This window comes from Lepidochelys olivacea (genome assembly GCF_965140295.1).
Source record: "Lepidochelys olivacea isolate rLepOli2 genome assembly, chromosome: 8".
Lineage (NCBI taxonomy): Eukaryota > Metazoa > Chordata > Testudines > Cheloniidae > Lepidochelys > Lepidochelys olivacea.
In genome coordinates, this window is record NC_140418.1 from 35213252 (window position 1) to 35228614 (window position 15363).

At 42.0% G+C, this 15363-nt stretch overlaps 1 protein-coding gene across 3 annotated transcripts in view; it reads left to right on the forward strand.

Moving 5' to 3' along the window:
* The window catches only part of MATR3 (matrin 3), a 44474-nt gene extending 41093 nt beyond the window's left edge, over positions 1–3381 (forward strand). For all 3 annotated transcript variants that reach the window (XM_084636237.1, XM_084636238.1, XM_084636239.1), the window contains 2 exons: positions 12–133; positions 2318–3381. In XM_084636237.1, the coding sequence (XP_084492363.1) occupies positions 12–133; positions 2318–2368 (173 nt within the window). In that variant the 3' untranslated portion in view covers positions 2369–3381. The remainder of the gene's footprint in view (positions 1–11; positions 134–2317) is intronic.
* Positions 3382–15363: the final 11982 nt, after the last annotated feature.

Consider the following 15363-nt stretch of genomic DNA (forward strand, 5'->3'; position numbering starts at 1 on the left):
TACTTCTCTAGGTGTGAATTATGTGGTACCCAAAACAGGGTTTTATTGCAAACTGTGTTCCTTGTTTTACACAAATGAAGATGTTGCAAAAAAGACCCATTGCAGCAGCCTTCCACATTATCAAAAGTTGAAGGTAAGGTAAAACTGTCCATTTTAAGTGAAGTGATTCTTTGTTGGGAAGGAGTAAGGAATAGATTTGTTGGGGCTTCATTAAAAGGAAAAAACAAATTAATCCAGTTAGAACACTGGATTATCCAAACATGCTTAAGAGCTGTTGCTTCATATCACAGTAATTTTAGTTGTTTTAAATTAATCCTCTCCAGGGTTGCCTCTGTTCAAATTTGAATGCGTAATGAACAAGTCAAATATGGGACCCTATGATTCTCTATGAATTGAGAATATATAGGACTTTTTGATTGCAGTAGAGGTAAGCTTTAGAATAGTTTTGAAGAAGGAATAAAAGGTGACTGAATCTTGTCCCTACAGTTCCTTTGAGGGTGGCTTACGACCAAAAACTGCAAGAGCAAAGCTAGAGGGGTTTTTTTGGTTGGTTTTTTTTAAATAGTGCTCTGAACCCCATGCATATTTTGAAGTTGATATATCTAACTTTTGATTTTATGGGCATGTATTAGAGTTCCTGATTGAGTGAAATGTTGTGCAATAACACGTGTTTATGCTGTCATTAGTGCTGCTTGTGTACTATGAGCTGCTCTTTGACATTGTACACTTTGTGTGTCGGGGGGAGGATGGGGTGCTCCTAACACAATAAGTAATTACCACCATTATTAAAACACAGTAAGTCTTCACATTAATTATTCCAAGCTTCTGCATTTAGTTGATTTCACTTCAGTTCATTGCCAAGCTGTATATAAGTTCCTTCTGTCCTATAGGAAGGAAGCAGGCACATGTCTGAGAGTTACCAGTGGAGGGGATGCATCTATGGGAGTGGGAATGCCTCAAACTAGCCCAGGAACTGAAAGGGGGCAAGTGGTAGAGAGAACACAAGGGCAACTAGATTGTGAGCTTGTCTTCCTGTATAGTGCAGCTGTGCCACTACAGTGCTGCTATACATGAAGATGCTTCTACACTGGCAGGAGAGAGTCTCCTGTTGGCATAGTTAATCTACCTCCCCAAAAAGTGGTAGCTGTGTTGGCGGGAGAAGGTCTTGCATTGACCTAGCACTGTCTACTTTGGGAGGGGTTTAAGTTGGTATAACTACATTGCTTGGGGTCTGTAGTATAGACCTGGCCTTTATCATGAAGCCTCTGCAAAGGAGGAATAGCCACAGCATCAGCAAGGAGGGAGTAGATGAGAGAATCCAGGGAGCAATCCAAATCTTAGGGTAGAAAACCACCTCATCCATAGCTTTGTGCAGTTAAGTACATAATGATGGGACACTGAAGTATTGATACTTGTATAAGAGAAAAACAAATCCAGTGACTTGTTGAATAGTCTTATCAGAATTTTATCTCTCTAATTTTACAGGTAAAATTAACCATTTAATTTGCTTTCTCTGCCACACACAGCCAGTAACCTTTAGCTTCATTTGAGCTTGATTATTTCTAAATGATAAAGTATTGAAAAGAAAGCAACACTTGCATAAGTATAATGCCCCCTCTCTATCTTGGATCATACATCTAGTTTCATTATCTTCATAATGGCAAAGGTGGATAAAGATGATAAAACTTGACAGTGATATAGTGCTTTGCTTGTTCAAAGTGCTCCACAAAGCACTAATTCTCACAGCAACCCCTGTGAGGTAGGTAAATATGTATTCTCCCCATTTTACAGATGGGTAAATTGAGACACAGGATAAGTGACTGCCAAGGTCATATGTGAATCAGTGTCAGAACAGGGGATGGAAACCATTTTTTCTGACTCCAGTTCTCTGCTGTCGCAGATTAGACTGACTCTCAAGTACAGTAGATATCTGTGCATGGACTGGGTAAATGTTCATGAAGACTCTGATGTATGACACAGGTAGAAAGTAAATTTTACTTGTTGATTTGTTCAGAGCTTCAGGCGGCTGGAAAATGCAGTACTTTTAAAGGAGCTCTAGCAGTTTTCATTTCAGTGGATCAGTTATGTATCTGGTACACTAGAAGAGCACCAGGCATATTTTGCCCAGTGCCAGGCTTATTTGGCAGTTGCGTAGTTAATAAATTGTATGACATATTACTATGTCATACATTTAAGTTCACAAATCTGACAACCTTTAAAATGGTTTTATACTTAGAATTATGGTCTTATTTAGTTCATTTAATTAATCCCTAATCAGGTTGGCTTTGTTGTAATTCATTCTTTTTTGTTGTTACAGAAAATTCTGGATAAAATGGCAGAAGATCATAGACAAAAGAAAGAGGCTTAAGTGCAAAAAAACTTGATTCAAGGAAAGTGGTTTTGTTTTTAATGTTAACCTTTTTTAAATGCAGTACAAATAGTAGATGGAAAATACTATACTCTTTTGTTTTAGTGAAATACAGTAGGCGTATAGCTCTGTTCATGTGTTAAATGTTATAACATAAATGAAGCTAATAGAAATTTTTTGTTCATGGAAAATATGGGAATGGCAACAGAAGAAAGTTTTCTTTCAATTGATATTTCAAGCTACTATAGAAACTATTGCACCACTATGAAAGCTCATGTACAAAAAGCAAACTTTATATAAACCTACTGTTTTCCGGCTTCGAAGTTATCCTTCAATTTTGATTCCATTCTTCAATAAAAAATAAAACGTGGTATTGTATTTTTATTGCTTTCATCTAGAACATTCCAGATTTCATTCTGAGCCTAGCATATATTTAATTTGGAGTGTGAGATTGTCGTTGCATTTCACTGTGGAAAGTCTTTAAATGTAAAGGTTGCATTTTTAAAATGTTGGATGCAGTTTCTTTTAATGTCATTGCTGTTATCTAGATAATAAGAAAATTAGTAAGTAGTCAGCTTTAAAATTTTGTGATTCTTTTCTAAGTTCTTGATAGGTTTTTTCCCCTGTTCTATTATTCAGCGTACTTTTTAGTGAAATGTAAAGTCCTATTCTTCTCTGACCAGTATTATTTTCTTGACCTCTTACTGCTTGCTACTTGAATCCTGTAGCTGTCATACATCTCTGATATAAGCAAAAGCAGCATTTGAGTCCTGAAATGTAAAAAAATAAGTATCTTTATATTCTTCATATGTAATTTTTCATACCTGCATTTTAAAACTGGTTTGATCAAATTCCTAGAACTGTGCTATTAATGTACCTGCACATGTGACATGTGATCAGGAATTTGCATGTATAATCTGTGTTTATCTGTAGTCTTTCTGATTATATACTGCTTATTTGTGGGTTCAGGTTACTAAAGTGATTTACCAATAAACAAACCTAGGCAACAGTAATTTGTTTTTGTTTGGCATGTTAAGCAATGTGTTTACTGCAGTTGAGACCAGTGTATTCATGGTATCTGATTAACTCATAACCTTTAGTGAATGTTTTTAATTTTGCTTGTTTAACAGTTTGTGTGATTTAGTAGCTCATTATGCTACCCTCCTTCCTAATGCACGCACACTGCACTGCAATGAATTAAAATGCCACTTAATGAAATGGTTCTAGGCGCTTCTGCGAGTGAATTTATTATTCCTCTTGGAAGTAATACATTTGCATTAATGCTAAGATTCAAACTCCTTTAGATTTTCATGAATGAAGATCATTAAGAATGGCTGAAATGTAAAGAGTAACTCTTTGGACTTTTTTGTCCCTTGGCATTGGGTGCAACTTGTTTTCTGAGAGAATTATGATGTTTGGGTAAAGTGAGAATTTGAATTGATACTGTATGCAGCTTTCTGAACATCAGCAAGATATGAGGGTGAAATGCTGCTTGGCTTTGGGTGCACAAATCTTCATTAAATGGCACAGCCTAAAATGCTGTCAAAACAAAATTAAATTGTAATTTGCAATAATTCATTTTTCCATATTTCCTTTTCAGTAAGCAAGCTGTTGTGACATTCTTTGCTTTGCACTCAGTCTTTTTAATTAAATAGTTAATTGCTGATTGTTAAATGGATAAACATAGAGTAAAATACAACTATATACAATACACTTTGAACACCAATTCTGCCAGTAGGCCGTACCCTTAAAAAGAGAAGAGTAAGTCCCTGAATAAGACTTGCTATATAAATCCTATAATAGTTGCATTGATTTAGTTAATATAGACGCTATCCTGCCATTAGTGCAAAAGGCAACAGATGAATGGGAGATGGTTCCAGGAGTGCATTAATTGACAAGTTGGAGGATGTAATGGATTTGACTTTTCCCACACACTGGCTGCCAAAAATAAGTTTAATCTGTTTCTTAATAGATTTTGGAGGGGGTGTGGAGAAAGTTGCCTTTGGGGGAGGAGAGACCTGGTTCCTAACAGCATATATAGTTGACTGATCCATTTAAATGCTCCCAAAGCTGTTTAAAAAAACAAAACAAAACCCCCTTCAGTTTAGCCATTTAGGCATCTTATAGCAGCCCTCCTAAATACCAGACAGTTTAGTGATTTAATATCCACTGTTCTCTCAATGAAGTGGTAAATATAGAAGGTGTATTATTACAGTAGGGATTAAACAAGTAATATATTGAATGGTCTACAGGTGTTGAGCATAAAGGAATCTTTAGAGAATTAAAGACCACAGTGTTGTCTTAAGGTGACATAGTCCAGAGATCAGCTATTCTAGAAATGCTGTACACTGTGACCCAGATTTCAAGGGTATTTAGGCACCTAAAGATTCAGAGAAGCACCTAATCTGTCTAGGTGTTTTTGAAAATCCAATGAGGTGCTCTCTGAATCATTAGGTGCCTAAAGATATTTGAAAATTCAGCCCTATGTCCTTTATAGCTGCCTTACCTACCTTATACACCTGTTCCTCCTTTGGAGGATATAGTACAGAATTTTTGAAAATAACTGTTACTAACTACTGATAACTCAAACCTACTCCAATCATTGATAAGGGCAGCACCTTCTACCTACACTGAGTTCGAGTGGATGCATGCATTGTATGGTTTCTTAATAATCAATATAGTAGTATAAAAAAGGAAGCAAATTGTCCATCTGACAACCCCTTCCCTCAAAATAATCCAATCCTGGGGACATATATCAAGAACATTCTCATATTGCAATGTACAGACATATGCCAGGTGTCTTGGGGATTTTTACGTAACTATCACCTTGATTTGCTCCCAAAGGCAAATTCAGAGCCAACAGAGCATTGTGGGAACGATTTTTCAGATCAGACTGTGATGCATAAATTAGGTGCCTGCTACTATCTGCATATTCTGACTAGACTTCAAGAGTAACTCTAATTAGAGCACATTGCATCAATCTAGACGAGAGGTGACAAAGGCATAGCTAAACCTGAGATCTGCTAGATAAGCCAGAAAATGTTAAGATAACCAGACAGGCATTTTTTCAGATCTTCTGTCAGTCAGGAAGCCTGGAATAGTGATGGATTCATTAAAATCCAGCTAGGCCTTGGGAGGGTGAAGGTAGAATAAAACTGGGTTTGAGGATAAGGCATAGAACTGAGTACTGTAGTTGTATCAGCTGTACTACAGCCCCAAATGTCTCACCTGGGTGTTGCAAATACACCTTAATCAAGGGTGAGGGGATGGAAACCTGTGGCAGCAGTACAGTGAGCTTTTAGTCAGGAATGAGCTATGGCTCATCATGCCCCTAGAAGCCTTCTCTACTAGTAGGAAGGTGACCTCACCCTTGGGTGACCTCACCCTTGCCAGGTCCTGCAGAGCAGTCATCAACAGCTCATGCTAGTAAAGACTGTGCTAATAAAATAGTATGAATCCTTGATCTATGTCCATTGCCAGAGGAGATGCTTACCTTTCCCTCCCCTTCCCCCCAAAAAGCCCCCTCCAGGACACACCTAATTCTAAAACTAAACTTCTCTGGGAAACTGGAACAATTGAGGTATAACTGGGGTTAGTTACCCAGCATGGCCTTAGCCATCAACAATCAAAAAGGTGGGTCAAGGGGGCAAAGTGGGGAGACTGGCAGCCTCTGCTTCCATTTGAAGCAACTTCCCCTTCCCTACAAAAGGTGTCAGCCACATGGAACTCCTGCCATTCAAACAGCAGCAACCAGTGGTTTCCACAGGAATTGAAATTGGGGGGGTGCTCGAATTTGCAGGGGGCAGGTGTCAGGGCCGAAGAGGGTTGAGACTGTGAGGGTGAATGGTGCCATACAGCCCACCTAGTAAAAACTGAAATGTTTCATGACCATTTTATGAGATTTAACTCATGTTTTAAAATCATCACACAAATTAAAGTTGGCTACTCAAGCCTTCTATGAAACACATCATCTACATCCTTCTTGGTTTCTTGTTATAATTTTGCACAACTCTGTTAATGAACTTCTTGAATGCAGTGCATTCATCTTTGGTGGCTTCTCGTATGTCTGGTACTTCCATTCCTTCGATTGATATGCTCATTAGTTCATTCACATGATCAGGCAGAAGGCGACTTCTTTCAGAACACCATTCTATTCAATGATGAAAAAATGCTCAGCTGTAGCTGTTGTGACTGGGAGTAACAAGAGATGAATTCCTACTTCTTTCATCCTAGGAAACAGAGCACAGAGATCGGGTCGAGCCACTAGTGATGATAAAAAAGTTGAAGTCAAATCTTCATTCATTCATCATATGATATTCCACTCTGTTCAAATTCTCTATTCGGTCCTGATCACACGGCCCCATTGCTGGTAGTGCCTCACTCCACTCAACTGTTGGTGTTTTATAGGCCAGGCATCTGTAAAAGCTACGTAAAGGTTGAGTAGAATCTAGAAGTTGCTGTTGTAGATTAAGAATCAAGTGTGTACTTTTTTTCAGTTGTCTTAACAAACACTTATTGTCTTCTTCACTTAAGGATTGGATTTAAATGCCTTCATTAGTCAACTTCTAGACTGAAGTCTTTGCTTCTTCCAGTACTTTTTCAATGGATAGCTCTCTGATCCAAATGTAGCTTCTATTGCTGGACAAAGATCTGCTACTGTTGTAGCAGATGCCTGGATGGCATTGTTTAATGACCCAAGTGGTTTCAACAGTAGATTTACAAGAGAGAGAATGGCAATAGTCTTCTCTGAACATAGTAGCAAAAGTAATCCACCAGCCTCACTACTTAGATCCATCCCATCTTGGTAGATACTTTCCAAAGCCAGTAATAACGGCTGGAGTAATTTTAAGACAACAGCCAAGGATTGCTCATGAGAAAGCCAGCGGGTTTTCCCAGGTTGGACTAATTTGAACTTCAGTCCCAGTGTGTCTTCTATATTTTCCAAGATATTCAGTCTTTTTGGACTCTTGCTGAAAAAAATATAATGAAGACATTAAATGTATAGCTTTTTTTAGTGTCTTTAAGATTCTGCAGCTTGTACTAGTGCTAGTTGGAGTAGATGGCCTCTGCAGTGTGTATAGGAGAGATTAGGGTTACACTTTTCTCTGAGCAAAGCTTGTATTCCACCATGTCTTCCAGAGGAGTTTGCAGCTCCATCAAATGCCCAAGCAGCCATCTGTTTGGGGTCCAATTGACGAGCATTTAACTCCTCTAAGATGTGGGTTGTCACAGGTGCGGCCGATGTGACTTCTATAACTTGAACATCTAGAAATGCATCTACTGGCCTACCCCTGATATCAAGATAATGTACACAATGACTTGATGCCCATTTGCATCGGTGCATTCATCAGCCATGTATGCAAATTTTTTGAATGTGGTGGGAGTTCTTCACTTTTTCAACTGTTGAGTCTTTCACTGTTGCATCGTATGCTTCTAGCCAGTCAGTTGAGTTTCTCGCAGAAGGATAGTGAGCATTTGCTGGTCTTGTTCGGAACCAGTGTTCAACTTCAGGATGAACAAGTGACAATGAACTTAACATTGGCTTCCAGTTTGTAGAGTGTGGTATCTCTTGCTTAAATAGAAAGTAGGATGCCACAACCATGTTTGTTCGCATGAACTGTGTTGTCTCCAGCATTCTTAATAGCCTCATTAAGTACTTCTAAAATTGGCTTTGAAAGTGGGCTTATAAGAATTTCTGCATGTTGATGTACTCCAGAGGCCTGGTGTTTTTGCAGCCTTTTCACATAGTTTGTCAGCATTGGCTTTGCTAACCAAGCTCCTCCACTTTTACCAATTAGAGCATTGGGAAGCTTTCCTTCTTTGTAAGCTTTTTTGCAAGAGGTGCACCAGTAGCCATCTTTTGTAACTTCAATAAATGGGAACAGTTTGACCGACAAACATTGGGAACTGCCTTTAGGTTTTGGAGACACTGTTTCTTCAATAGGTAGCTGTATTTGTGCTTCGGCTGGGTTGGATGTAGATATACCACTTGAACCTTCAGATGACATGTTGATATATTCTTGGTTCTTGATGTGTTCTTCACCTTGGTTAGTTTTTAAGGCTTTTGAGTGGAAGAATTGTTTTGTCTTTTCACTTTGACCTGCAACATATAAAAGAGATATAAAGTAAATGTTTTGTTAGGATAATGCAAATTTAACATAAGGATAAAGGTCTAGATTTCTAAAAAAAATTTTTTTTAAATGTATTTAATTTAAATTGACTCTTGAAAAGTAAGCCATCATGGAATAAGAGGGAAGTCCTCTCATGGATCAGTAACTGGTTAAAAGATGGTAAATAGGAATAAATGATCAGTTTTCGGAATGGAGGGAGATAAATAGTGGTATCCCTGAGGGGTTGGTATTGGGACCATTACTGTTCAACATGTTCATAAATGATCTGGAAAAATGGATAAACAGTGAGGTGGCAAAATTTGCAGATGATACAAAACTATTCAAGATAGTTAAGTCCCAGGCAGACTGCGAAGAGTTACAAAGGGATCTTACAAAACTGGGTGACTGGGCACCAAAATGGTAGATGCAAAGTAATGCACATTGGAAAACACTCTCAACTATACATACAAAATGATGGAGTCTGAATTAGCTGTTAACACTTAAGAAAGGGATCTGGGAGGCATGGATAGTTCTCTGAAAACATCCACTCACTGCAGCAGCAGCAGTCAAAAAAGCAAACAATGTTGGGAATCATTAGCTATCCCTTTCTTACTCAGACAGAAAATATCATATTGCCTCTATATAAATCAGTGGTACGTCCACACCTTGAATACTATGTGCAGATCTGGTCACCCCATCCCAAAAAAAGAGATAATGGAATGGGAAAAGGTACAGAGATGGGCAACTAAAATGATTAGGGGTATGAAACAGGAGGAGAGATTAAAATGACTGGGACTTGTCAGCTTAGAAAAGAGACGACTAAGGGGGGATACGATAGAGGTCTATATAATCTTGACTTGTGTGAAGAAAGTGAATAAGGAAATGTTATTTAATCCTTCACATATCATAAGAACTAGTAGTCACCCAATGAAATTAACAGGCAGCAGGTTTTAAAAAAAACAAAAGGAAGTACTTCTTCACACAACATAAAGTCAACCCGTGGAACTCTTTGCCAGGGGATGCTGTGAAGACCAAAACTATAACAGGATTAAAAAAGAGAGCTAGATAAATTCCTGGAGAATAGGTCCATCAGTGGCTATTAGGTAGGATCGGGAGGGATATAACACCATGCTCTGAATGTCCCTAGCCTGTTTGCCAGAAGCTGGGAATGGGCACCAAGGGATGGATCACTTGATGATTACCTGTTCTGTTTATTCCCTCTGAAGCACCTGGCCTTGACCACTATTGGAAGACTCGATACTGGGCTGTATAGATCATTGAGCTGACCCAGTATGACCATTCTTATGTAAAAATTAATTATAAAAATGTTTAGTACGGAAACTCTCAAGATAGCAACGATGTGAGATAACAACCTTGGCAAATAATGCATTTTAAAAATCTTGGTCTACTAGGAAACATTTATATAAGTTTCCATTCCCAGTCACACATCTAGCATTCTGGAGCAAAGTCACTAAAATATAATCCAACAAACAAATGTTTATTTAACGTGCCACTCACTTTTCCCTCCAGCGCACCCCACTCGCCGGTGTTGTCCCTGGTCAGTGGAGATTTAGAGTTCAGAGATGCTTTCACATGAGTACACCTCCCAGGTGGGGGCAAGAAGGCACCTTGCTTGTTCCTCCAGCAGCTCCCTGTTCGCTCTGGCCACTGCTGTGCGTTGTTCCACTGATCACTCCACCACTCTATTGCCAGTGGCCCTGTGCAGTCACCTTCTGCTGCCATCTGCCACTGTGACCTCTGCAAGTTGGTCTCTTGAGGTTCCACCCAGCTCTCAGTGATTTCAGCTGAGCTGTCAGTGGGGGAACCTCGCAGCTCTTGCAGTCTGGGCTATGTCTTCCACAGAAACACTGTCCCCATAGCAGGACTAAGCAGTTAGACCTGATTATCAGTGATTTCAGCTGCAGTGGTGACTTAACAAAAGACTATCTATGGAGCCTAATGAGCTCTGTCTTTAAACAATGGAGAGGGACAGGTCCCCACCCTCTCTCTTGATGCCCTCAATCAGCACAGGCTAAGTACAGTTCTACTGCCCTTTACTCCTACAATAAAAACATTATTTCATCTCTCCTCTCCCCCCCCCCCCCCGCATTCAACTGAGTTATAACCCAACCCCAGCCAAAATCTGTCAATGGGTCAACGCAGCTCTGTTTGCTGGATACCTAGGTAGATTAGGTGTGAATGTAAATACAGTCTAGTCCTGCGGCCTTTTCCCCCAGCTCATCACTAGCTGTCAGGGAGAGCTCATTTAGACTTTGCTTACAAATCATCATTTGAAATTATCAGGTTGGCCAACATCACCGAAATGAATGCACTGACATTGTCATAAAAAACAACAGCTGTGTAAGGAAGCTAGTCTATGTTCATACTTTTCAAATCTATTATACTTTTTCAGATACAAGTATTTTATCATACACTGTATATGCTTTTAAAGTGTGTATTAATGTTTCAATTTCAATTCAAATTTCCAAACAGTCACTAAATTGGCATGTAACTAGTTCACAAAACTTGTGGGGAAGGGGGGCGGTAGGGAAATCACTGGCAGCAACATTAGCTAGTGCAGAGAACCAAGTCTAATGCACAGGTATCTGCATTACTAGCAAACATAAATGGGGTAGGAGGCAGCTGTTCCTGCTCCCAGGAAAGGTGAGGATAAAAGTAACATTTTGTACTCTTGATTACTCTCAGACAACTTAAAGCTTTTCAACTCCCTTATTCACACAGCTGCAGACTAACCCAGAACTACCCTCTGGCTCACTCAGTGTATTTTGTGAATTGTGTCAACTCTTTAGATAAGCTCCCTGGGACAGGAAACATCTCTCTTTCTGTCATATACAGTTCCTGGCTTGCAGTTGGGAACAGAACTTTGCCTTCTCATAGACTGCCTCACTCACCACTGGGAAAAGGAGTTTCACATAGTGTCCATCTCACCATCAGCCTATAGCACCCATCTCAGTGTTGGGGCAAAAACTATATTCTTCTAGGTCACATACAGCTCCTGATTCGGTTATGAAGGACCACATCCCTGAATGTGTCTTGGATAATGCCCAGCTCACAGTCAGAGCAGGAAGTATGTCCCTTTGTCTCATGCAGTGCCTGGCTTGTTTGTCTGTAACATCGCTGTTGTAGGCCAGACATTGAGGGTGACAAAATCAAATATCCCTGAATGGGGGTTCGAAAGGCTTGGGGGGAATGGGTTTATAGAGCTACAAAGTTTTGTTGGCAAAAGCTGCCTTTTGCTGACAACGGGAGGTGTATACACTACAAAGCTACTTTTGGTGGCAAAACCTGTTTTTTGTCAACAAAATAAAACCACCTCAACAAGGCCTTGTCTACACTATAAAGTTTTGTCAATAAAAGTTATGCTGCTTGAATTAAAGCACTTTAAAACCACTGTTGTATGTCCACACTAGCTCCTCGTGTTGTCAAAGTGCATCCACACTAACAGCTCTTGCATCGACACAGAAAGCAGTACACTGCAGTAGCTATCTCACTGTGCAACTGGCCATAGGGTATTTTGGGAAGGGTCTGCAATGCCTCCTGGGGCAGGTGTCTCAAGCTCCTCGTTCCAGGGGCATCCTAGTAGATTTTCAACTGAAGTGTGGTGGGGGGAGGGAGACAGCAGGCTGACTGACCCATCCTGAGGTGGGGGAGGGGGACACCCCTGGCTGTGCTCAGCACAGCAGTCTCTCCCCAAGCTGCCTCTCTGCCTGCCTATGGTTCTGTGATTCCCTCCGAATTCTCCCACAGCCAGGAGCAGCATCCTGAACAGCTCTGTGAGTTCTCTGTGCTGAGGAATGTCAAAGCAGCACAGCTGTCGTCCTGCCCGCCCCTTCCCCCCAGCAGTAGTCTGCCTGCTGCTGTGTTCCTAGTGCAGGGCAGAACAGAAGCATTCCACCTTAATGATTTTCTCTTTGTTCCCCAAACAGAGCAGCAGGCTCAGCTGTCAGATACTTCCCGAAGCTTTGAAAGGGGAGGCAGGCATGCTTGCAGGGCAGCAGAGATGTAAACAGTGAGCAAGAGCAAGGCATTGTGGGATAGTGGTGGAAGTCAGTTATGTCAACAGAACAACTAGCAGTCTCTACATTGATGCTTTGTCACTTTAACTTTGCTGCAAAAAGCTTTTTGTTTCTTATTAAGGTGGTTTTATTTTGTTGGCAAAACATCAGAGTTTTGCTGCTAAAAGTAGTTTTGTATAGTGTGTACACCTCTCCTGGTTTGTCGGCAAAAGCTGCCTTTTGCTGGCAAAACTTTGTAGTGTAAACAAGGCCTTAGAAATGAGTTGATGAACTTGTTCTAGTTCCAGATGGATGGCTGTGCTCATTCACAGTTGTTCCTTTTGTTGGCTACATCAGCCACGATGAGGCTAAGAAAGGCGTGGTGGTGACTGAACTCAGAAAGGGGGCTGCCCAATCACAACTCGGGCAGCATGGAGGAAGAACCTGTGCTGTGAAACTTCATTCTCCCCAGCTGTTGATATGGTCCTTGTCATCAACACTAAACTAACTCCTCTTCCCCATACACAGATGAAGTAACTGTATATTGTGAGGATCCCTAAAGAGGTTGAAGGGGGATGGGAATCCCCATTGGCCTCCCTTGTTTGCTAATGTTACCTCAGGGCTAATGCACCCTCCCACCACCTTCACCCTCCTTAATAGCTGGTGAGTGGCCCTTGTTAAAGCTCCACTGGCCCTGCTCCTTCACACACTCATGTGGAGGTGAAGAAGTCCCGTCATGGTGTGGTACACAGCACATGGGGTGTTTGCACCCCAGGCACAGGCTGCTGTGGTTCTGCCCTGTCCTCTTGAGCATTGCTAGCAGGACACTCAGTGGAGTTGCCCTGAAAGAGCTTCAAGTGCTATTTGTTTCTCAGTGTGACTTATGTCACAGCACATTTCCTATGTGGTCCTAGAGCGTATGGGGTTTTTCTTTCTCTCAGGGCTTGTCTACACTTACCCCAGGAGTGGTGTGTGGCGATCAATGCATCAGTGGTTGATTTAATGGGTCTAGTGGAGGCCCACTAAATCAATGGCAGATCACTGTCCCATCTACTCCTGTACTCCATCTGAAGGAGAAGCGTGAGGGGAGTTGACGGGAGAGTGTCTCCCATCGACATAGCATAGTGTGGACCCCTAGGTGTAAGTACGTCCACTTCAGCTACATTATTCATATAGCTGAAGTTGCATAACTCGGGTGGATCTCTCTTCCCCACCCCCCCATAGTGTAGACAAGGCCTAAGTAACATCTCCTCTCTCAGACAGTCTCATGAGTTGAAAGTTATTTACAGTGAGCAGAAAGACAAAAGAGTGTGGTAATACTCCAGTGCTACCACACCCAGCGTGCTAGACAGACAGGAGGCTGAGTGCCAAATTTTGGGCTGGCTGTTGCAGCGATGGGAGCAGAGATGTTGGCCAGGATATCCACTGCTGCGGGGCTCCTGCCAGCTAGGCCAGAATTCCACAGGGCAGGCTGAGGCCCCCATAGTGTGGGGAGCAGGAGTAAAGGCATTCTGACTTGTCAGCACATGTTGCTGGTGGCACACACAAAGCTGGGTTGTGGAGGTTTTACATGTCACCTTTCCCAGACATGCCTGGACACACCAGGTTCACACAAGCCCACCACTTAGTATTCTCCCGTGCTTGTTGCTCGAATAAGGTGAAAGGCTCCCTAGTCCTTTGTCTCCTGCACAGTATTCCAGCACCAGGCAAGACTGAAGTGTGGTGCCTTTAGACAGTAACAACCCATCCTGTGTTGCAGGATTGTTCTCAGAAGGACTTGGATTTTTTAAAACTATTTATGTAGGAGGTTTTCATAAGTTTATAAATCCTTGCCATGTAAATCTCTGCCACAAACCAATCATTACAACAATGAGCTTTGTTTAAAGAGACATTAACAGGAATATTGTCCTCAGAGCTTTTATTTAACAGGTATTACAGAGTGAGCATTATTCCAACACCTATGCTGTTTCTAGTGATTTTATTGAGTGAAACTCTGCACACACGTATTTGACACGTCTGTCACACATTAACATTCACAAACATTGGACAGGGTGCTGTTTGTTCGCAGGTGAATGTACTTTGGCTATTGAATACATGGTAACCAAGTACCCACGGAACTGTCAGGTCTCTGTCTATTTTGCTGGGTATGGCAGCATCGGTGTACTAACTTTTCCATGACTGCCACCCACCTCCCCTGTTGTTTTGGCCTGTTCCTTGCGGGCTTGGCTGTTTGTTCCCAGCACGAGGCTACCCCAGTCCAGACGGTACCGAGCTCTGGTAGTGCCTGGCTGCCAACACATGTGGCGGGGCCGTGGAAGATCCGCTATGAAGGGGACAGGAGTCCAGTGATCACCCCACAACTCCTACACTAGTGAGGCAGCTGCACCAACACCTGCTCAGCACCTATGGCTGCAAAGCAAACAAAACCCAGGAGTCCTGGCCCCACAGCATACGCTGAGTTCGCCCCATGCATCCCTCCATCCTGGCCTCTCCCACAGAGCCAGAAGATGGAGACTTGGCTCACTCCGCACGCACCCCCTCCGACTACAGGTCCCAGCATGTAATGCTTCTTTTTCATCGCTCCACCTTCGATGTTCAAGATGGAGGCATAACCCCCGCCCCAGACTACAAGTCCCAGTATGCAGCGCGGCGCGTCCAAGCCAGTCAGCGTTCTACTCCTGCGCTTCAAGCGGAGGCCGTCGACGCGGAAAAGACTGCGAATCCCGGCTTGCAGCGCGCCACCTCTCCGCCGGTGTCCCTTAGATGCCCTGCCCCAAGTCGGCGCATGGCGTGCCGGGATGTGTAGTGCACTGTCTGGTTCCGGAGCGGAGGGGGCGTGGCTTGTGAGGTCACATAGGTAGCGGAAGTG